At 51.5% G+C, this 21919-nt stretch overlaps 11 protein-coding genes across 11 annotated transcripts; 8 read left to right on the forward strand and 3 right to left on the reverse strand.

Moving 5' to 3' along the window:
• Position 1: 1 nt before the first annotated feature.
• Positions 2 to 1783, forward strand: BJX68DRAFT_227410 (IMP dehydrogenase/GMP reductase). Its single transcript, XM_071038661.1, has 2 exons — positions 2 to 175; positions 371 to 1783. Exons 1-2 carry the CDS (start codon positions 46 to 48, stop codon positions 1510 to 1512), a joined length of 1272 nt encoding a protein of 423 aa, XP_070903823.1. The 5' UTR covers positions 2 to 45; the 3' UTR covers positions 1513 to 1783.
• BJX68DRAFT_277623 (uncharacterized protein) lies at positions 1583 to 3208 on the reverse strand. The gene is made up of 2 exons (XM_071048365.1): positions 2945 to 3208; positions 1583 to 2883 (listed from the first exon to the last, which is right to left on the reverse strand). The coding sequence occupies exons 1-2, from the start codon at positions 3045 to 3047 to the stop codon at positions 1778 to 1780; spliced, it is 1209 nt and encodes a 402-aa protein (XP_070903824.1). The 5' UTR covers positions 3048 to 3208; the 3' UTR covers positions 1583 to 1777.
• A 389-nt stretch (positions 3209 to 3597) lies between these two features.
• Positions 3598 to 4257, forward strand: BJX68DRAFT_262388 (uncharacterized protein; the record flags this gene model as incomplete). Its single annotated transcript, XM_071044423.1, has 3 exons — positions 3598 to 3728; positions 3818 to 3941; positions 4048 to 4257. The coding sequence occupies 3 exons, from the start codon at positions 3598 to 3600 to the stop codon at positions 4255 to 4257; spliced, it is 465 nt and encodes a 154-aa protein (XP_070903825.1).
• A 3951-nt stretch (positions 4258 to 8208) lies between these two features.
• BJX68DRAFT_252675 (short-chain dehydrogenase) lies at positions 8209 to 9205 on the forward strand (the record flags this gene model as incomplete). Its single annotated transcript, XM_071042601.1, has 2 exons — positions 8209 to 8791; positions 8844 to 9205. 2 exons carry the CDS (start codon positions 8209 to 8211, stop codon positions 9203 to 9205), a joined length of 945 nt encoding a protein of 314 aa, XP_070903826.1.
• A 333-nt stretch (positions 9206 to 9538) lies between these two features.
• On the forward strand, positions 9539 to 11075 carry BJX68DRAFT_143406 (NUDIX hydrolase). The gene is made up of 3 exons (XM_071036515.1): positions 9539 to 9899; positions 10004 to 10356; positions 10412 to 11075. The coding sequence occupies exons 1-3, from the start codon at positions 9646 to 9648 to the stop codon at positions 11008 to 11010; spliced, it is 1206 nt and encodes a 401-aa protein (XP_070903827.1). The 5' UTR covers positions 9539 to 9645; the 3' UTR covers positions 11011 to 11075.
• A 217-nt stretch (positions 11076 to 11292) lies between these two features.
• rps21 (40S ribosomal protein eS21) lies at positions 11293 to 11841 on the forward strand (the record flags this gene model as incomplete). The annotated part of the gene is made up of 2 exons (XM_071044424.1): positions 11293 to 11324; positions 11607 to 11841. 2 exons carry the CDS (start codon positions 11293 to 11295, stop codon positions 11839 to 11841), a joined length of 267 nt encoding a protein of 88 aa, XP_070903828.1.
• A 722-nt stretch (positions 11842 to 12563) lies between these two features.
• Positions 12564 to 14374, reverse strand: BJX68DRAFT_143418 (phenylalanine--tRNA ligase subunit alpha). The gene is made up of 2 exons (XM_071036516.1): positions 12826 to 14374; positions 12564 to 12768 (listed from the first exon to the last, which is right to left on the reverse strand). Exons 1-2 carry the CDS (start codon positions 14280 to 14282, stop codon positions 12675 to 12677), a joined length of 1551 nt encoding a protein of 516 aa, XP_070903829.1. The 5' UTR covers positions 14283 to 14374; the 3' UTR covers positions 12564 to 12674.
• A 513-nt stretch (positions 14375 to 14887) lies between these two features.
• Positions 14888 to 16115, forward strand: BJX68DRAFT_252677 (aldo/keto reductase; the record flags this gene model as incomplete). Its single annotated transcript, XM_071042602.1, has 6 exons — positions 14888 to 14956; positions 15022 to 15123; positions 15185 to 15289; positions 15337 to 15674; positions 15751 to 15896; positions 15949 to 16115. 6 exons carry the CDS (start codon positions 14888 to 14890, stop codon positions 16113 to 16115), a joined length of 927 nt encoding a protein of 308 aa, XP_070903830.1.
• Positions 16116 to 16724: 609 nt separating this feature from the next.
• Positions 16725 to 17699, forward strand: BJX68DRAFT_262393 (N-terminal L-serine N(alpha)-acetyltransferase NAT4; the record flags this gene model as incomplete). Its single annotated transcript, XM_071044425.1, has 1 exon — positions 16725 to 17699. The coding sequence occupies one exon, from the start codon at positions 16725 to 16727 to the stop codon at positions 17697 to 17699; it is 975 nt and encodes a 324-aa protein (XP_070903831.1).
• BJX68DRAFT_227424 (GPI-anchor transamidase subunit GAB1) lies at positions 17682 to 19322 on the reverse strand. Its single transcript, XM_071038662.1, has 5 exons — positions 19107 to 19322; positions 18988 to 19052; positions 18727 to 18929; positions 18054 to 18676; positions 17682 to 17996 (listed from the first exon to the last, which is right to left on the reverse strand). The coding sequence occupies exons 1-5, from the start codon at positions 19246 to 19248 to the stop codon at positions 17758 to 17760; spliced, it is 1272 nt and encodes a 423-aa protein (XP_070903832.1). The 5' UTR covers positions 19249 to 19322; the 3' UTR covers positions 17682 to 17757.
• A 142-nt stretch (positions 19323 to 19464) lies between these two features.
• On the forward strand, positions 19465 to 21819 carry nop7 (mRNA-binding ribosome synthesis protein NOP7). The gene is made up of 3 exons (XM_071038663.1): positions 19465 to 19523; positions 19580 to 19678; positions 19751 to 21819. Exons 1-3 carry the CDS (start codon positions 19502 to 19504, stop codon positions 21652 to 21654), a joined length of 2025 nt encoding a protein of 674 aa, XP_070903833.1. The 5' UTR covers positions 19465 to 19501; the 3' UTR covers positions 21655 to 21819.
• Positions 21820 to 21919: the final 100 nt, after the last annotated feature.

The raw sequence follows: 21919 nt of genomic DNA on the forward strand, positions 1-21919 counted from the left end.
CTCGGTGTCATCCACCACAACTGCTCTCCGGAAGACCAGGCCGAGATGGTGAGGAAGGTCAAGCGGTACGAGAACGGTTTCATTCTGGACCCGGTTGTGCTCTCTCCCAAGGCTACTGTCGGAGAGGCCAAGGAGCTCAAGGCCAAGTGGGGATTCGGCGGTTTCCCAGTTACTGGTAAGTTTTGACTTGTTTCCCCCACCGTTTCTCCCTCATTATGATGATTCCACTCTTTTCTATTATAACTTTCGTTCCACCGAAGCGGCGAGAGCTGTAGTGTAGAGAAACAGATCTTATCTGACTCTTGACTTGATTCCGATCAATATCTTCATTGCCATGGGTAAACCAGCTGCTAACGCGCTTTACTTGCAGAAAATGGAACTCTCCGCTCGAAGCTGGTTGGTATCGTCACCACCCGTGACATCCAATTCCACCCTAACCTCGATGACTCCGTCACCGCCATCATGTCCACCGACCTCGTCACAGCCCCTGCTGGCACCACACTCGCCGAAGCCAACGACGTGCTACGCAGCTCAAAGAAGGGCAAGCTGCCAATCGTCGATGAGAACGGCAACCTCGTCTCTCTCCTCTCCCGCAGCGACTTGATGAAGAACCTGCACTACCCTCTGGCCTCCAAGCTCCCCGCCTCCAAGCAGCTGATCTGTGCCGCCGCCATCGGCACCCGTGAGGAGGACAAGTACAGACTGAAGCTCCTCGTCGAGGCCGGTCTCGACATTGTCATCCTCGACAGCAGCCAAGGCAACAGCATGTACCAGATCGAAATGATCAAGTTCGTCAAGAAGACCTACCCTGAGATCGACGTCATTGGCGGAAACGTCGTGACGCGCGACCAGGCCGCGGCCCTGATTGCTGCCGGTGTCGATGGCCTGAGAATTGGCATGGGTAGCGGCAGCGCCTGTATCACACAGGAAGTCATGGCCGTCGGCCGCCCCCAGGCCCTCTCCGTCCGCCGCGTTTCCCACTTCGCCGCCCGCTTCGGCGTCCCCTGTATCGCCGACGGCGGTATTCAGAACATCGGCCACATCGTCAAGGGTCTCGCGATGGGTGCCTCAACCGTCATGATGGGTGGTCTCCTCGCCGGTACCACCGAGTCTCCCGGTGAGTACTTTGTCAGCAGCGAGGGCCAGCTCGTCAAGGCCTACCGTGGTATGGGCAGTATCGCCGCCATGGAGGACCGCAAGGCCGCTGGCGGCAAGACGGACAACAAGGCCAGCAATGCCGGTACCGCCCGCTACTTCTCCGAGAAGAGCAGCGTCCTCGTTGCCCAGGGTGTCTCTGGTTCCGTCCTGGACCGCGGCTCCGTCACCAAGTTCATTCCCTACCTCGTCACTGGTATCCAGCACTCTCTCCAGGACATCGGTGTGCCCAGTCTGCAGGCTCTCCACGACGGTGTGAACAAGGGTACCGTTCGGTTTGAGGTGCGCAGCGCTAGCGCCATGGCTGAGGGTAACGTCCACGGCCTGCACAGCTACGACAAGAAGCTTTACTCCTAGTGGTGATAGCTTGGAGTAACTAATAATTCTGTTTCTTGTTAATGCTTCCTCTTTCGACTTGATTGATCCACGACGATATGTTTTTCTCATGAAAAAAAGTACTGGCATGAGGTATATAGGAGTTTGACTGGAATGAGATCTCAATGTTTAAGACTTGGTTCAACCATCAGAGTCGAGACTTGTCTATTTTGCTTCGTAGAACTAGAACGTATTACTTTCTCTATAATCACTATAATCACAACCACAACTCTCCACCCCATGACCATCACGCCTCACTTCCAACCTCAACAACCAACCCTCCCTGCCCCCTCCCCCTCCTCGCCCGATTCCACCTATCCACCAAAACCGAATCAAACGCCCACCACCACCGCCGAAAAACCACATTCCCAATCTCCCACGCCCCCACCTCAAACACGTCGTCTCCGCGAACACGCACCCCTTCCCCGCTCTCATCCTCCATGTCGTACGCGAGGTGCATGATGCTCATGGGGTCTTGCGCCGCCTCGGGACGCAGTTCGACGGGGAGGTTGAAGATCTGGATTAGTTTGTCGCGTGTGCTGGGCCACGGGAGGATGTCGAGGAGCGGGTGGTGTGGGAGGAGGAGTTGTGTTGGGGTTGGGCGGAGGTGGGCTGGGAGGGACTGGGGGTCGATTTGGGTGGCTTGAACGTGGGTGGGAGGTGGAGGGGTTGATGCTGATACTGATGCCGAAGGAGATGATGAGGAAGAAGAGGAGGATGTCAGAGATGGAGGGGAGAGTGAGAGGCTGACGGAATTCTGGCTCTGAGATCTATAGAATGGGCTTGTGGCTGTGAGGTCCCAGAGTAGGTGTGCGACGTTAAGGCGGAGAGCGACCTTCACTGCGGCGTTGAGGAGCCTGAGAGAGGGGATTTCCAGCGTGTGGTCGTCAGGGAATGTAAAGGTCGAGGACTGGTATGTCTGCAGCTGGTCGGAGAGGTTCAAGGGTGCATTGATGGTGGTAGAGTGTGGGGTAGGCCAGAACATGAGTTGGTTTGGGTCTGTTGGGTTCAGGGCTTCAGAAAACTGAGCCGTCGACGACGATAGATATGCAAAGGTGTCATCGTTCGCTAGTATTTGGGGCATTGCAAAAGCCTGTGATGGATCCGGCGTCGATATCATTGAAAGGAATGTTGGGGAGGGTCCTATATCGGGGACAGCGAGGTCCAGACCATTCAAGATGGCCGGGTCAAACACCGTCTCGGACGAATCTAGACCGTCAGGTAAAGGCTGCAGGGTCTCTGTCAGGGTTATCTGAGGATTCGTAGTCGAGTCCGCGGCCTTCCCCTCCGCAGCCTTTGTCTGCTTCTCAACCTGCGCCTGGAGACTCTGCAGGCGATCCTTCTTTCGCTTACCTACGCTCAGACGTATTAGCGTGAATGACATAGAAGACAAGAGCAGAAGAGGATTACGCACGATACCGCCGCTGCGCCAGCACATTCAAGACCCTTTTCCTCTCGGCCGCATCCTCCGTTATGTCTGGGACAGCCATGTCCCCGCTTCCACGCTTAGCCGGCATTACGGCGGAGTAATGTTTGAAATAGAGGGGTAGATAGGGGCCAAATAGTATGCGTAAACGTTGAGCCGGACTAAAATCCGTAAATTGAAGAAGAAAAGTCGATATGGGCTCGTTGTCGAGGGGAAGTGCTGTCAGGGCGAGAGCATAACGTTATGTTCCCCGCGAGCCTCACGCTTGGGCGAATACGAGGTCAGCGAGGATCTTAAGTATGCGCCCTCACGATGACATGGCGTCTGGATGGTTATCGGGCCCAAGCCCCGAATACGAGCTTTGTTTCATTGGCAGCTGCAGCCAGGCTTGTCCATTAAGCTGCAAGGGTCCTGGGCGAGAGGGTCATGGCAGTCTCGTTATGCGATGGTGAGGCTCTTGAATTAACGTTCCCGAGGGGCGAAGGAGAGCGAGCACGTTGTATAAAGGCCACTGAATTCAACAGAAAAAAAAGACATTTAAACTCAAACATCTTGTTCCCAATACAACAAGCAATAACTGCTCTCATCTTTTAAGTTAGACCAAGCCTACCCCTTATCTTAGCCCTAAGTCACTCCGAACAATGTCGGCCCCCACTCCCACCAACTACTCGATGTACTCTATCGTCGGCGCATACGGCATCGGCCTGATTCCGCATGGCTATTACTTCGTCAAGATGATGGCCAACGCAAAGGGTCTTGCCACGAACATCCTGTACGATCTTCCTCTACCCCTCTCCTACTTTCCCCCTCCCTCCCTCTCCTGCTCGAGCCCAGAGACAAGCAATAGCTAACCACTCCCAGTCCCCGCGAAAACCTTGCAACCCTCAAAGGCAAAGTTAGCGACAAGGTCTGGACACAACTCGCCAAGGCTCGTGGCGCCCATCTCAACGCTATGGAGAACTTGCCTCTTTTCGCTGTTGCCATGGTATGCCACTCCACCCGGCATCACACATAATTTCTTGCGCCTTCTCCTTGCTTTCCCTCCCCCTCATTGATATCGAAATGTGCTGTATATTGACGAGAGTGTCTAGCTCGCCGGAAACGTCGCGAAGATCCCCACAAGCGAACTCAACGTTCTTTCTCTAGAGTACCTCGGCGTTCGTCTGCTTTACATGGCGACGTACATTGGTGCGCGCTCAGAGGCGATCAGTTATCTGCGGACGGGGCTGTGGGCGTGGAGTGTTTCACTCCCCATCATGGCGCTGGTGAAGGCGGGGAAGGCGTTTAATGAACTTGACTAGGTGAGAGGGGACTGCGCTTGACGTCTCGGCCAGAAAGTTGGATAGATATTTTGGAAGTCATTGTATATTTACTATTTGTTGCTTTTATCTGTGAATATGACTGGCATAATTTTGTTCATTCCATCGTCGTCTGAGAAGATGCACGACGGGGATATCAACAATGGGAAAATAGTGGGAAGAAGTGATGAATACGGTCGAAGAAGATGAAGCTATTTACATGGTACACCCACAAGCCGTCAAGCCCAATGCGTCATCGCCCCCATGAGTTATATGTATGAGAGAAGCTATTAGTAGCCATCCGCACCAGCAGGGAAGGGATGGAAGGAAAGTAGGATCACTCACCCCCTCTCGGGGTACCAAAAATGTTCCCAGGCCCGACCCTACCACCCACCAAGGCCTGAAGGTGTCGTTCGAAAGGAGTTTCGGAGGGAAGCGTCGGAGAGCAAGCGTATTAGTACCTGAAAGAAAAAAACCAAGGTGTCAGTAAGGAAAGAGAAAAGTTGCAAGTCGTGATCCCAAGTTCAGGCATTGGTCTGAGTAAGATGATTGAGGCCCTAAGTGAGAAGGGGAGTTTAGCATGGTCACGAAATCCCAGAAGAAACAAAGCAGAAAAGCGGCAGTGAAAAAAGAAAAGCTCGAGTAAGAGACAGAGACTTGGTGCGTTGGTGAGCCAAAGCTCCAAATAAAACGGAAGTGTAGGTCAGTCTAAAGTGCCAGAAGAGAAAGCAGCCGCAAGAGGTGGAAAGAGTATGCTGAAGAAAAGGGTATCCCAGGCCCAACCCGCCGCCCTCCAACGCCTGGAAATGTTGGATCAGCAGAGCACCTAGCGATAGTTAGCATAGTTCGAGGAGGCCATAAAGTCGAAGTAAGAGGCAGAAAAGGAGCGTGGTGAGCAAAAGCCCTAAGCTGGAGCCGCAACTCCGACGAGGCCGCAAGGTAAAGTGGGCTTGAAGATGCCATGAGCGGAGCAGGGACGAGGGCTAGGAGAGATGAGAGAGGAGAGACTAAATAGAGAGGCCAACCCAAACGGGTCTTCAAGATAAACGAGAACTTGAAGATACCAGAAGCGAAGGAGAAACTAGATAGTAGAAGGACACCTCCAACGGGTCTTCAAGATAAGTGGGACTTGAAGATACCAAAACAGGAGATAAGTGAGGAGGAAGAAAGGGGAAAGAGAGTGTGACAAAAAAAAAAAAAAGTTGTGTTAGGCGAAGAGAAGACTCAAAGCCCTTCTCACAACGGTTTGGTGCGATACCAAGCCCGATGGGAAGTGATTTTTTCCCAGCTGCAGACATGTTAGGCGAAAGCATAGGAGAATGGGTTAGTACTTACCACTAGTACTTAGACCATGCGTCCACGGTGTGCAGTTGATGTGTTGTGGGCCAGGTCCGCGATGTCGAAGTCGTAGATGGGGGTGCAGTTGTTGTCGTTAAGCCGGAGGATCGTAGCTGGTACGCAGTGCGCTGTTGTGGTTCGGTGGGCGTTGTATCGTTCGGAGGTCGTCACTGCAGCTGTTGGTGCAAACACCCAATCTGTCACAAGTTCCTCTCGAAATGTCAGCATCAGCAGCCCTCAAAGTCAAAGCCAGGCAGGTAACACAACTTACCGATGATCGCTCAACGCCCAACAACAGGCTGCAGGGTTGTTCAACTCCACTTCCAACACACTGGGGAGTTTAAGTCGACACACGAGGCTGCTGAAGGTCAGAAAGCTGGAAGGAAGAGAGATGGAATACTAACTGCTCTCAAACATCAGCCCGTAACAGTGAGTCCCGCCAAAGGGCAGTCGACAAACGTTTGGAAGGTTGTGGTGGTCTCGCAAACCGAGCAACACCAGGGTAGGCGGAGTACAACGAAGACTGAACGAAGAAGGAAGAAGAAAGCAAGCCAACAGCCACAGGAGACAGGGAAATCCACTAAATCAGGGAATGCTGAGTCTTTGTTATAGTGCGAGAGTGTCACTCGAGGGAGTTGGTGGAGGAGGTCGAGGACGAGGAGGGGAGAGGCCACGTTGGTGGGAGAAAAGAAGAAGAAGAAAAAGGGAGGAAAGAGAAAATGGGATCGCTTAAGAAGTCCTTGCAGAGAAATGCAGAGAAAACTCTGTGTTGATGCAAAATCACTCAAAAACATCCACCAAGAAAACATGAACACATTCACTACAGCCTGAATTGCCTCTGGTTCTTCAGGATTGGAGTCTCATTGGTTGACTAGGGCAACGCTCGCCTTCATCTACCTAGGTACCTGGCAGAGACGGTAGCAGGGCTTTTGCGAAGGGCTTGCCATTTGGCCTGCTGCAGCATTCGCTGAGGAGAGAAGAAGCGAAGGCACCTGTGCCTTGAGGTTGCGTGGAACGAAGAACAGACGGGAAGTCCTTCATAATCCTGAGAGGACTAGAGGCAAATTAGCGGTCATGGGAGAGAACAGCTTTTTTACAATGACTCGGGATGTCACATAGATTACCTAGGTAGGCTCTCTACACTGCTGCCTCACAGACTGGGCTTTCTTCATATCTTTCAAAGTTGTCCATAACTTCTGCTGAATGAGAACGTTTGCTGGCAACTGTCTCGAGCGCAGCTTGACATGATATCTTCAGCTTGGAGACGAAGTCTTGCAGGATTATAACAAAACCTCGCCCTTGCAAGGAACAGGGCAACGCCGACTTTCTCCGACCTGGTCCCATGCGCGGCCGCCAGATTGGTCTTCTTTAGGTGTTGAACTGTCGCTCACAAGGAGTTGAATATCCAGCGAATTGGACCGTTTAACGCCCCATATATTCAAATGCTAACCTCAAATAACACAAAGTCAAAAGGTATATGAAGGGATGCTCATGGAGAGACAGCAGGGCTGGTCTCTAGTTTCAAGCTAATACATTCTCTCAGAACATGTGTTTTAATCTTACTAAAGTAATAGTGCAATTTGTTCTTCTTGCAATGTAGATGCCTCATGTTTAGGAATAACCACGTGTTGCTAGGCATGTCTGGGTAGCTTCATCATTTACTCAGTGTGCGTTGTGCCTGGCATGCGCTTGGTTCCAAAGTCAGCTCCTGTGACACTCAGACAACTCACCTAGTCGAGTTCAAAATGCCCACCCGAAGGATATTTTGTAAAGAAGCCTTTCGTTTACAGTCTGGCACTTGATAAGCTCGCCGTTCTTTCAGTTGCAATTGGTCTTGAAGATGCAGATGGCAATTTCATAAGAAAACCTCAGTCTCGTCCTCTATGGTCCCATTTTGCATAGTATTGGCAGATTACTAGGACTTCATCGCTTGAGGTAGCCTCCCACCAGCCAGGCCTCTCTTTATCCCCTTTACAAACGACCTTCAACAGACCATGGGAAGCTAAAATTTCAACCAACAACACTGCAGAATCTGCATACAGACAGCAAAGATCAGACTTGGGAGAGTTTCTGATTTTCTCCGTCCACTCGGTTGCACGCATTTGACACGCACAGCCATTTCCAAGCCTGGTGTATCCATGCAGTGCCAGCCAACCCATAACTTGCCTCACAAAAATTGTTCCTGCGGTTGATAAATTTGCAAGGCCAGTACATGTTCTGGCTTGAAATGTTTAGTGACCTTTTAGGTCTGCTGTCTTTGAGGACGTTCACTTCCCCTGCAATTATGGAATCTATGAGCAAATCTAGTATCCTTCCTGCGTGGCAGAAACTACGGTTATCAATCATTTGGACTAGCCCTTGAAAAGGTATTCCACGATTGTGTACGCTGGCCAATTGGGCCCACCATATCAACGCATCTGTGACACTATGACCATCTCCTCCCACTACTGCTAAGTTCATATGAGGCACATGGTGGCACGGGGGCAAACGCATGATCAGAAACAAAATAGCGCTAGAAGAGAAGACATGCCAGAGGGCTCGGTATGAATACCTGGAACAGTACAGGTGGTACCGCCTCTACCAGCTTACTGCTCTGGCGCGGACTGTTACTCTGACATGAAATGGCTATCAGACGTACCTGGGTTCAGCTATTTCCTTCCAAACCCACCCTCACATCCGCCAACCTCCCTCACATCCGCCAACCTCCCTCCTCAACCCGACAAAGCCGTCATCATCACAGGCAGCACCTCGCGTATAGAGCTTGAGCTTTCGCGTATTCTTTACAATGCCGGCGCCACGGTGTACATGGCCGCGCGCAATGAATCCAAGGCCAAAACAGCAATCGAGAGCATCACCGCCAGCAAGGTGAAACCAAACACAGTTGGCAAACTAGTTTTCCTCCATGTCGACCTTTCCGACCTCCGCACTATCAAGCCTTTTGTCGACTCCTTCCTCGCTCTGGAATCCCGCCTCGACCTCCTATTCAGCAATGCTGGCTGCGCCAGAGTGCCACTCTCGCAGCGCAGCGCTCAGGGCCTGGAGCCTCATTTGGGCATTAACTGCGCAGCCCCATACCTCCTTACCCAGCTCCTCGCGCCCACCTTGGTCTCCACCGCCAAAAGTCTGGCAACCGCGTCAAACAGCGTGCGAGTAATATGGTCCAGCGGCATGGTAGTCGACCCTTATGCCCCAAAATACGGTAAATGTGAACCTCAATTACGCCCTCAGCAAGACCGGTAACTGGTTCTTAGCCTCCCAGTTGGCTAAGCAGCTAGGTGGTCAGGGGGTCGTGAGCATTACACAGAGTCCGGGGCTCATCGCTACGCCAATGTACGATACCATGCCGCGAGTTTTTGCTTGGATATTTCGGCGTTTTCGATACCCGCCTAGTACTGGAGTCAACAGTTTGTTGTGGGCGAGATTCGACGAGAGTATAACGGTGGAGGATGGTGGGAAGCTTGCCCTTCCTTTTGGTAGATGGCATCCATATCCCCGCAAGGATTTGCTAGAGGCAATGGAAGATAAGGGTGAGGGGGAGGAAAATTATACAGGGCGAGGAAATGGGAAGGCATTTGAGGAGGGGTGTGATCGTGTTACAAGAGAGTATCGTTGACTTCGTTGGCTTCGCTGCATATTGCTCCAGTCAACTGACGAGGTGTTGCTAGTATATCTATTGCTTAGTCTTCGACCCCCATACTAAGTCTTTCCAAAATTCTAACCTTGCGGTGCGATATCGCTAGGTAAAGTGAAGAATCTACTGCGGAGTCTGCATAGCCTGATTTATTTGATATGCCCATACTCCAGCAAAATAGCTCCCCAATGACTGCATAAAACCGAGAAGATCAGCTGTATACTCCTTGTGCTAGTCTGGGACCCCAGTTAAACGCGGGGTAAAACCGAGGTTCCCCAGCAGTAGCCAAGGTTAACATAGATTCCTCCAGCACGCGCGACGAATTGTGGACCAAATGGTCCCTGCTGTGTTTCTGTGCTCTCATTCACTAGTTAAGGGAAAGAGTCCTCTCATAACCGCCTCGGCTCCCTCTGACGGAGGACATGCGCCCAATTCCCCATGTGCGTCCACGCTCAGCCGCCCGGTTAATCCTCCAACAGCTGGAGCTTGTCCGAGGCCCTGTCAGCAGACTGTCTGCTACAAGTATACATCAACAAGCTTCTCCAAACTTTCTTATCCGTATTACGCGATCCTGCTTCTATAGAGCGAGTTCGTCCACCACACAGTCACAATCATCCGCTCGGAAGATGCCGCCCAAGCAGAAGGGGCCGCCGGCCGATCCTCGGCCTAGTTCAAGGTGAGTTGTTGCGAAAATGGATATTTGGGAGTAGCGCGCGATGTGCTAGTTTCTGAATACCAATCCTACTCCTATTTGGAGCGGAAGAAGCTAATGCTCAGCAGCGTCGTCCTGGTTTCGCCAAAGAACGAAATCCTCCTCCTTCATCGCGTCAAGACATCCACATCATTTGCTTCAGCTCACGTCTTCCCCGGCGGAAACCTCTCGCTTCAAGACGGACGATGCCCGCCTCCTGGCGACCCAAAGCGGCATGAAGATGCGCCCTGGTACCGGAATGCCGCTCTCCGCGAGCTGTTTGAGGAGAGTGGCATCCTCGTTGCGAAGGATACGAGTTCCGGAAAGATGCTCGCAGTAAGAGAGGAAGAGCGCGAAAGGGGCCGACGGGAGATTCACCAGAAGAAAACAACTTTTACTGAATGGCTGAAAAAGCAAAATACGGCGGCTGTACCAGATATCGGTGAGATCAGTTCTATACTCCAGAAGAGCAGCGCGCTGACAAGACATGCATCAAGATAATCTCATTCCCTTTACGCGATGGGTTACTCCAATAAACGTTCCAAAGCGCTACAGCACACAGATGTATATCTACTTCTTGCCGCTACCACTTGACTCTGAGAATTCATTACTCAACGAAATTCCGGCCGAAGGCGAACGTGAAGAAATTCAAATTCCCACCAGCGACGGAGGCGTCGAGATCTCCGAGGCCCAGTTCCTGCCTGCCTCTGAATGGCTTCGGAAGGCTGGAAAAGGAGAGATTATCCTATTCCCGCCGCAGTTTGTCCTACTAAGCCTCGCGTCCCAATTCCTAGATAAGGAGCCTCGGACAGGGTGCCCGGATGAACTTCAGCGCAGGCGCACACAGCTTATCGACTTTGCGCATTCTGGCAGCCCACCATGGACCGAGAAGTGTATTTCGCCCAAGGTCGGCAAGTTTGTAGAGGATGGACGCGCGGTTATGTTGCTCGATCATCCTGGTCCAGAGTTGAAGGATACAGATCGCCGGGGAGAGTCCGAACGGGTTGTTCTCGTACGCTTCGAGGGTGGAGGCGCTCGCGATCTCAGTCTGGGTTGGAAGAAGGATATTTTTGCTGGAAAGAGGGCCAATATCTAGATAGAATTTCTCTATACATAGCCCTAGACACATAGTAACTCACCTTTAATACAAGCACCCTCGACACCTTAATCTAGACACCTAAATCGTAAGGCATATTCGCTATCGGGCCAAGGCAGAAATTTGTCGCACTAAAACCCTCGATAAAAATCACATGACCCACAAAGACCGCCCTGCCGAACTCGCGGCAAGCCAAAAGTTCGACAACGACCGACCAGTCCAACCGCCAGCGCACCTCCGTCTAATTCACCGTCCCGTCACCTCAACCAGACAACCGCCAAAATGGAGAACGAGAAGGGAGAAATCGTCGATCTGTACGTTACACCATTTTTTCTCTGCAACTGCCCTGGGTTTCGTGGCCTTGGAAGGACGAAGAAGGATAATTCGAGCTCGCTCGGAGGGAAGGCAGGACGGATATCGCAGAGAGAAGCCTCAATTGATACCTGGGCCGGGCTGTATTGAACTTTTCGCTCGATCTTCCGCTCCTCGTGCTCGTCTTTCACCTTGATCATCTGGACTTCGAGAATCGCAAACCCAGGGCGCAAGCACAAAAACCCACACGACACTAGCATACTAACAACTCTTCTTCTTGACAGCTACGTCCCCCGCAAGTGCAGCGCCACCAACCGCATCATCAAGGCCAACGACCACGCCTCCGTCCAGATCTCCATCGGCAAGGTTGACGAGAACGGCCGCTACACCGGCGAGAACCAGAGCTATGCTCTGTGCGGCTTCATCCGTGCCCGCGGCGAGAGCGACGACTCTCTGAACCGTCTCGCCCAGCGCGACGGCTACGTCCGCAACGTCTGGGCCGCCAACAGCCAGCGGTAAATCCGTTTCTTTTCTTATGAAAGAAAAAAATGGGACAGACGGTGATAGGGGTTGGTAAGTTACTCTTCTCTGCATTTTCAGCATCATTGAGACCAAGTGCTAATCGGTTTATTCTGGTTTAGGAATGAAATGGGTGGTCACGATATGATGAACCGTCACTTGATGTGATCTTATCCTACGCCTGATACGATGTTCAGTTTAAGAGACTTCAATTAAAACTCGAAGATTCAATCCATTTTATTTCGTCCTCTATACATATTCCTTATCATATATTCCCATCTATTTGTTGCGTTTATATGGCCTGTCGTGCTGGAACATCTGTTTCGCTACGTCAAACTCGGCACTCGATACCTCCTCACCCCGAGGGCCGGATTGAATGTTCTCGTAACAATCATCTGCTCCTCTCCCATGAGCGAGGGGGTAGACTCGTAACCTTTTTTTTCCTTCGTGCCGAAGATTACTACATTGCCGCCTACTGAAGAGCCACTGTTGCAGAGACACGCGCTGGGGCACAGATACGGGTGGGACATGCCTTTCTTCTCATTTTGTCTGCTTGTTTGGTACTGGTATTGAGATGCGTAGTATTGACGGGGTTGGCCATGCGCCGGCATTCTGGATAGAGGCAGAGGCCGACTGCAGCGCGGCTCATTTGCGTAGATACGAAAGAAAGAAACTCCTCGATTTATAAACTGTGGTAATTGGCATAGTCACATTAAATGGTTTGAATGGGTATTTCATGATATATTCTTTTTTCAAAAGGTCTATATTCAACCATGAAAGGAGGATTCGCCAACCGCAACCAACACCGCTTTCTTCTTTTCCACGTTTTCCATTTATTCCTTTTCTAACCTGACAGCCGGGTTTGTCTCGATGAAGTTGAGGTCCACCTTGTGGCCGAGGAGTTCTCGAATATTGCTCACAGCGTATCTATAGTGAACGATTAGCACAAAGTGTAGAGAAAATAAAGCGCAACGGAAAACTCACTTGATCATGGTCGGTCTCTCCAGACTCAGACCCCATCCGTAAACTTGCATGTTCTTGGGCAAGCCCATGGGCTCCAGCATCTCCGGTCGGAACATACCGCTATTTCCGATTTCCACCCACTTGCCAAGTCCCTCGTGGTAACCGAAGATCTCCATACTAGGCTCGGTGTAGGGGTTGTATGCGGGCTTGAAGCGCAGCTGGTGGATGCCCATCTTTGCGAAGAAAACCTCCATGAAACCGATCAGGCCACCCAGAGTGAGGCCAAAGTCGGCAATGACACCCTCGATTTGGTGGAACTCGGCCAAGTGAGTGGCATCAACAGCCTCGTTACGGAAGACACGATCGATACTGAAGTACCTAGCGGGCCGTGGGTTGGCGGCGAGCTTGTGAAGCATGTACGTCGAAACCGACGTGGTGTGTGTACGGAGGACAAGTCGCAACGACTCCTCAGCGCTCCATGGGTAGCGGTAACCAATTGACCCGTACTTTCCGTTCTCGTGGACTTGACGAACGTTCTCCCAATATTCCTTGTAGTCGAGCTTCTTCTCCACATTCGTGGACTGGAGCGCCCTCTTGGGGACATGGGGGTCATTTTCGGGGTCTTCGCGAGGAGGATCGGCCGTGGGAGGGTCGGAGATGTAGAAGGTATCTTGAAGATCACGGGCGGGGTGTTGTTGGGGCACGTAGAGCGCATCGAAGTTCCAGAAGCCGGTTTCAACAAAGCGGTTGGTCGGCATCTCCTCGAAACCCATTTCGAAGAAAATGCTCCGGAATTCCTGCTTCACCTTGTTGAGGGGGTGCAGAGCGCCAGAGGGAGTAGGGGCACCCTTGGCTTTGAAGTTGTAAGGCTTGAAGTGGGCGGTCTTCCACGATCCATTCTGCAGCATCTCCGCTGTCAAGTCTGTCTCCTCCTTGACGAACTCATTGGCGTACTTGGGGCCCTTGGAGATCTTGAAGCTGATGACCTTCTGAATGGTGACCAGCTTCCGGCGCTTAAGGTCAGTAAGCGTCTTCTTATCCGCAACGTTCTGCGTCTGCTTGACGTTTAACAGCTGGGCTTGAGTTTCGTCGACGATCTTATCGGTGGTTGCCCGCAAGGTGTCCTTGTCCTTCTTGATCCACCCCCTCTTGAAGGCATTTCCCTGTCCAATGCTGGCATTATCCTTTCCGACAATCCCAGGCAAGTCGCTAATTTTCAAGCCCTCAACGGCAGCAACAACAGCCTCAAAGACCTTTGCTTCATGACTACCATTGGCCACAATATCCTCTCCTTCCTTTGTCAAGACGACCACTTCTTTATCAATTGTTTCATACTCGACCATCTGCCGCGAACCGAGCCGATCGAGCGCACTTTTGACGCTTAGTGAGGGGGTGGAGGGGAAGACTTCGGTCGAGAGAATTGGCCCGTCGGACTTGGACAGGGCGTCCAGAGTGAGGTTCGTGAGGTCGGCCGCCATGGTTGTGATCGTATATCACGGTGCGAGGACCGGAAAGCAGGGGAAGTCGCGGAAGGTGTTGGCGGAAACTCGAACTGCACTCAAGATATTCCTTGACTCAGATGTCCCGCCCACTTCTTTTTCGGGCCCTCATTGTTCTACGGCGGGGCAGTAGCACCAAGTGAGCGTTCACGTGACCGCTTATCTACCCCGCCATTTCTCTCTCGATATTGGCCATACCTTGTTAGGAATCAGCCTCGAATTCCCCGATATCTAGATCCTAAGATTCTCGAGTTGTGTGTGAGGTCTTCATGTTTCTACCATGTGTATATTACCATCTTAGATCAAATGGAACCTTTACCACCCGCAATCCCAATTTCATCCTTGGCAATACATCTAGTATGCGCCGCGGACAAGGGAAACCGATTCAGGGCGCAGCATGCTATTGCGCAATCGATGGAGGAGGTAGATTTAGAACAGAACGCCCCATCATAATATGGCGACATATGATCGGAGCCCCTGCGAAGATCTGCCAACCCGGCTGATGAGGGGTAGAGTTTCCCCTCTCCATCTTACAACTCTCATGAACCTCATCATATAGACTACTCCAAGACGTCTTACACACTATGTCTCTAGGGCGCACTTTCAAGCTCAATTCGGGTTATGACATTCCCGCAGTCGGCTTGGGTACATGGGTAATTATCAAGACATTCCTTAGATCATTGATCCTAACGGCATTAGCTCTCCAAAACAAACGAAGCGCGTGGGCTATCGCCATATCGATGCCGCTGCATGCTATCAAAACGAGGCCGAGGTCGGCAACGGGTGGAAGAAGTCTGGTGTGCCACGAGAGCAGATCTTTGTGAGCGCCTCCCTTTCGCCTTGATCTTATACCATGTACTAAGATGGGTCTATTCGAAAAGATAACCAGCAAACTCTGGAACACTCATCATCATCCCGATCATATTGATGAAGCACTTGACAAGACGCTGAAGGACCTTCAGACCGACTATCTTGATCTATACCTAGTGTGTTTGGTCCATGCTCTCTTTCGGACTCTAATTAACAGGCTTAGATCCACTGGCCCGTTGCGTTCGAGCATACGAACGAGACTCTTACACCCATTGATCCTGTAACCAAACGATTTCGTCTAGCAAATGTCCCAATAGCCGATACATGGAAAGTCTTAGAGAAACTCGTGGATGCGGGCAAGATCAGAAGCATTGGCGTCAGCAACTTCACCTCCGATAAGCTTGATGATCTTCTCAAAGTCGCCAGGATTCCGCCTGCTGTGAACCAGATTGAAGCCCACCCATACCTCCAGCAACCTGAGCTTACACAGTACTCGAAGGATAAGAACATCCTGACTGTCGCCTACAGTCCCTTGGGGAACAACATTTACGGTGTCGCTCGGTATGTCTTCTTATCTCCGTACGATCTAGAAAGGCGCAGTTACCCGTCTGATAGACTAAGGCGCTAAATATGGCAGTGTTGTCGATGATCCTCTCGTCATCGATATCGCCAACAAGCTCGGCAAAGACCCTGCAGCGGTGCTGATCTCCTGGGCCGTGCAGCGCGGTACGGTTGTCTTGCCAAAGAGCGTCACTCCCGCTCGAATTGAAAGCAACTTCCAAGGTATGCATCTTTAGACCAGTTCTATCTCTCCATAGTTCACTAATATTGCCAGATTTTATCATTCCCGATGCCGAATTCGAAGCCCTAAACAGTCTCGACAGGAATCAGCGGTACAATTATCCCTTCCGCTGGGGTGTCGATGTGTTTGGAGAGCTGGGAGCTGAAGAAGCAGAGCGCAGGGCAGAGGAGGATGCTGCGAAGAAGCGTGAGGCTGCCTAAGTCTGCACTTGTCCTCGAAGGTGCAGGTTCCTGCTCCCTACGCCCAAAGCTAGTGTAGCTAGAAATCTAGGTTTAGACCTCTAAACTTACGAGGTATATGAGCTCTAGCTAGCGTATAGTGGATGTAGGCTCATTGATAGCCCTGATTAGGTTTTATTGCATGCATAGTTGGCGAAAGCGGTTAAGGGTTGTCCCCCAACTGTATAGGGTTCCTTCGAATATATATTGTGGGACCATTGGAAGCAGCTCATTGACTTTTAACCGTACATATGAACCAAGAATTTATTTTAAGTACCAAAAACCAAACGTAGCTATTTGGTTTGATCCATATTTTAACTTATTCACCCAAAGTAAAATGATGACAAGTAGTATAGTTTGGACTATAAACCCTGCTTCCACGCGAACGCGAACGCGAACCACCTCCCCTCTCATGCCCTCATGCCTCGACGAGATCTGATCAAGAACTCCAAACTTCTATCTGATTACATGGACACGAGTTTTATAAAAGCCACCCCCCGTGCTGATACTTTGTACAAATCTAAAATAATCACTCATCCCAGATTCGCTCTTAGCAACTCCGAAGCTTCATATCCCGCCGAGCCAGTAGCCATGCCATCAGATCGCAGCCACTCAACAAAGAAAGTTCGCGCGAATTTCGGGATATCATCTCAGAAGCGTCAGTCTAGTCAGTCTGAAGCCAACACGTTGCCTTTCTCTTACTGCTTCTGCTTCGACCTGATCGCGTGCCCTGTCCAAGCTAACAGCTCCCCAGATAAACCGAAACCGCTCCCGTTAGTCGAGCGCACGAATGCACTATCTCTCGAGGAGTTTGTATCGTTATACATCCCATCCTCGGAATTGAGATTCCAGAAGGCAGCACGGAAGAAACAAGACTCTTCTACCTCGTCTCCTTCACGCCATGATGACGAATTCAAAGATGCTCCCACCGAAGCGGAGAACTTGCCTGCATCAAAGAAAGGGCCAGATGCAAAGGAGAAATCAGATGCATCTACAGCCACACCTACGTGCACATATACACTCGACATTCACACAGCAGCAACGATCCCTGTCGCCGACCTAGATGCATGTTTCGGTCTCATCGAGCTAACCTCCTCAGCCGCGTACAAGACCTCGAGTATGGGATGGTCACCAAAGGAAAAGAGAAAGGAGATGAAGCTACCGGATATGAAGTATATGGTTTTGCGACGGGCGGTGCTCGATGGCGATGCTGCTGGTGCTGGTGGTAGTTATGAGAGTGAGGGCTCGGACTTTGCAGGCTTTCTCGAATACATGATTACGTACGAAGACGGGTATGAAGTGCTCTACTGCTACGAGATCCATCTTACGCCGGAGGTGCAGGGGCAAGGGCTGGGGGAGGAGCTGATGGCGCGGTTTGAGCGGGTGGGAGCGCGCATTGGGCTTGAGAAGGCCATGTTGACGGTTTTCAAGTCGAATCGGCGCGCAATTATGTTCTATGAGAAAGTGGGGTATACGGAGGATGAAAGCTCGCCGCGGCCGCGGAAATTACGGAATGGGTCAGTCAAGGAGGCTGATTATATGATTATGTCCAAAAGTTTGCGTTAGTGGCTATCTAGATACTAGTAATAAGGAACATTGTGTGAAGGTTGAGTATATTTACAATTTACACCTGCTTGACGGTCTTGCCGCGCTTGTCGGGGTTCTCTTGTTCCCATTCGTCGCGGAGGGCGGCGAAGATAGTATCCGCAATGATGAGCGAGAGACCCAAACTCCATACGAGAGTGATTGCGTAGAAGAAGTTGGCGTTTCCGGACCCGGCGTAAATCCAGAGGTGGTAGAATGCGGGACCAAGTAATGAGGCGTAGAGAAGGGCTGAGACTGAGAAAAATGTGTAGCGCATCACTGGTAATGTTAGCGAAGGTTAAACCTTGCATAGATAAAGAGGAAAATAATCCTTACAAGGGAAGTAGTGTCGGTATAGCGGAAGAAGGGAAAAATATAGCGAGGCATCTGAAATGCTTGGATAGGGCTTGAAGACTGCAAAAATTCCCAGCAACGAGGTGACAACAAAGAGCGGCTGTCGGCGTAATCGTACAGTTAGACTGCCAGCATAGGCCGTTAGGTGAAGCCAAAAAACGCCGAGGAAGAAGTCCCGGAACGAGTCGAAGATCTCAATGAAGAAGTACCACCAAAGCCCAATGTTAGGAGTGAGATCCGGAACGAGAAGCTGGAAGCCGTAGGTCGCAGAGAGGAGCGTCGAAAAGTCACCGATGATCAATAGAGAGATTCCGAGAAGCCCGACGATGGTGGAAAGAAACACGGCAAGGTGTTTTATGACAAACAGAGCGGTCGATGGAGTGGTACCGGTACGCTCGGCCTGTCGATCGTAGCACAGAAGAACGAGAGGGATGAACAAAAGCGCGGGGTATATCGAGAAGTACGACGCGAGCCCCAATGCGAGCATTGAGTTGAGGGGCTGGCCTTGAACCGCCGCTGAAAGGGCATATAGAATTCCGGTCGAAGTAAATACTCCGGTTGATCGACCGAGGCAGGTTGCGATAGTGAATGGGTTAAACAGAAACCTATTCGCATCAGCATAATCCGACCCTTTCGTGTTCGCGGTATCTCCTACCATGCTGCGACTACAGACCCATCCCATTTGATGTCTTTCCTAATTGACGAGTATAACCTCCCCGACACGGCCTGAGCGGAATCGGAGATGGTGACCAGAGCCTTCGCATTGAGCAGATCAACAAGGGAGTAGAACAGTGCAGTCGGAAGCGGATACTCCTGAGCGTTCGGCAGCAGCGAGAAGATCGGGAGTAGAAGCGGTGCCTTGGCACATCATACATTAGCAGGGCTCGTTCTGGTGTGCTTGATCTGCGCAACCTACTTGATGAAAGACTCCTCCGTCGTAGGGTGACACGTTGCGATTGTAGAGAAATAGACCTTCCTGGACTACATGTGTTATTAGCCAACTGAGGTTCGCTCAAAGCATAATGAGCGACTCACGTCTCTTGAAGCTGGTTACCGGCGTCGACACCTCCACTCGTCCTGTCAGTAAGTCAGGCAGGGAGGGAAACAAGAGCAAAAGCAAGAGTCGGAGGGCAAGTGCGCCACCAAACACAGCAGCCTTCCTGCGATCGACAGGCATGATGACTTCGACCGACCGTCAAGGAAAAGCAATGCAGCGCAAGAATGGCCCCTTGGATGAGGCTGCTCAATGCGTGGAGCAAGTTAATCGGTCCCTCCACCTGGCCGTTAACTGTTCTCACGTGCCAAGCCTCCGCGGCCTGCGGTGCACAGGCCACCCGAGCTTTTCAGCGGGAAAAAAAGTTCAAATTTTTGGGTAGTCGAAACGGTTTTTCTTCCCATCTCTCGTCCATTCCACCATAACCGGCTGCATCATGGCGAAAATCAAGAAGAAGGGTACGCATCATTTGTAAAAGTCTGTCAAGCGTTTCATTCTCACTCACACCTCACAGGAACCTCTGGCCAGGCCAAAAACTATATCACCAGAACCCAGGCGGTGCGCAAACTTCAGATTTCCCTGCCGGATTTCCGTCGACTATGCATCTTCAAAGGTTCGTCGTTTTCCACCCCTAAGATTGAAGCGGATTGTGGTGAGAGCGACATTAACCCTCATTGATCGACAGGCATTTACCCTCGCGAGCCTCGGAGTAAGAAGAAGGCCTCCAAGTCAGCGACTCAAAACACAACCTTTTACTACACAAAGGATATTCAATACCTCCTGCACGAGCCGCTGCTGCGAAAGTTCCGTGACCAGAAAGCGCTTGCGAAGAAAATTGCTCGATCCCTTGGACGTGGAGAAGTCGGCGACGCAGCCCGTCTCGAGAAAAACCATGCGCCGAAACTTACCCTGGATCATGTCATCAAGGAGCGCTACCCTACATTTATTGACGCTCTGAGAGACCTTGATGATGCGCTTTCTCTCCTTTTCCTCTTCGCAAACCTGCCTTCCACCAACCATGTTCCGCCTAAGACCATTGCCCTCTGCCAGCGACTTTGCCACGAATTTCAACACTACCTGATCACCACCAACTCTCTGCGCAAATCTTTCCTTTCGATTAAGGGAATCTATTACCAGGCGACTATTCAAGGACAAGACATTATGTGGCTGGTTCCTTACCGCTTCGTGCAGCGAGTTAACGGGGACGTGGATTACCGAATCATGGCTACCTTCGTTGAGTTCTACACAACACTTCTAGGATTTGTCAACTTCCGATTGTATTCTTCCCTTGGACTTCGGTACCCGCCGAAATTCGACACTCGCAGTGACGAGAACGGAGCCGAACTTGCGGCGTTCACTCTCGAAGGACGCACCGTCGGAGACGCCCCGAAGGCCATTGAAGCTGGCAACAAACAATCGAGCAATGCCAACCAGGAGGTTTCCCGTGAGGTTCAAGACAAGGTCGACAAGGTGATCAAGAACGCTCAGCTGGACCAGGCCGGCGAACAGATTACCGAGACAACCGAAGAAGCAACAGACGCAATCGACAAGTTTGAGCCTACCGCTCCGGAAGCCGATACTCTTCCCCAACCCGATCTGAGTGGCGACCAGGCCGGCTCCCTCTTTGCACCCTTCACATTCTACATCTCCCGAGAGGCCCCCAAGGCGCCGCTCGAATTCATTCTCCGCGCCTTTGGCTGCAAGCGCATCGGTTGGGACACGGTTCTTGGAGACGGCGCCTTCACAAACAATGAAGCGGACCCCCGCATCACACATCAGATCGTGGATCGCCCTTCCCTGCCCGAGTCTTCCCTTCCCGCCATACCTGCCGCCTCCGATAACGGTGCCGTGCAGAAAGTGAGACCTGGTACCCGTATCCCCGGTCGAACCTACGTCCAGCCTCAGTGGATCTGGGATTGCATCAACGAGGGAAAGCTCCTCCGCCCTGATCTTTACGCTCCCGGCGCCACACTCCCGCCCCATCTCAGCCCATGGGTTAAGCCCAAGAAGGGCGGCTACGACCCTCGCGCCAGCTTAGCCGAGCAGGAGGAGGAAGGCGAGGCCGAAGCAGCGGCTGAGGCGGAAGAGGAGAGCGATGAGGAGATGGCCGAGGCCACCGAGGACAAGGCAGCCCCCGCCGAATCCGAATCCGAGGAGGACGAGGACGAAGATGAGTCCGTTGACGGCGGCATGGACGTTGCCGGCACGGACGATGACAGCGAGAGCGATGAAGAAGAGGAGGAAGCTGAAGCCGATTTTGGAGGGTTCGAGGACGCCGACGCCGGCTCCGAATCCGAAGACGAAGAGGAATCTGAGCGAACACAGCACCAGAAGGAACTCGAAGCTGAAGCTGCTGGTCTCCCCTTCTCCGGCGGTGATGCTTCAGCCACGAAGAAGAAGTCTCAGACAAAGAAGATTGCGTCCAAGAAGCGCCAAGAGGAAGAGGAGCTGGATAGACAGAAGATGATGATGAGCCGGAAGAAGAGGAAGTTGCTCGAGAAGATGATGTACTCGAACAAGAAGCAGGCTGAGGAGTCTGCCAAGCTGCGGTCGAAGCGCAGAAAACTTGAGAAGGGCGGAGGTAATTAGAGGAGGAGTGACGTGCATCATTAAAAGTTATCATACATATCCGTGACCGTGATACAATGATATCCATCGATTGTTCATTTGGAGATCGTCGGTAGTTTAGGCGTATTGATTCTTGTTTTCTGTCCATGTCTATAAGATAGTCTGCGCTGTCTAGATAGAATGCAGTCCATATTTCCAAAAGTACTCCAGCTGCCGGACACTGCACAAGTAAATTACTGGTAACGCCAATAACGGCGCCAATTTCTTGGTAGAATGACCCAAAGCA

Source organism: Aspergillus pseudodeflectus (genome assembly GCF_044049435.1).
Source record: "Aspergillus pseudodeflectus strain CBS 756.74 chromosome Unknown BJX68scaffold_4, whole genome shotgun sequence".
Classification (NCBI taxonomy): domain Eukaryota; kingdom Fungi; phylum Ascomycota; class Eurotiomycetes; order Eurotiales; family Aspergillaceae; genus Aspergillus; species Aspergillus pseudodeflectus.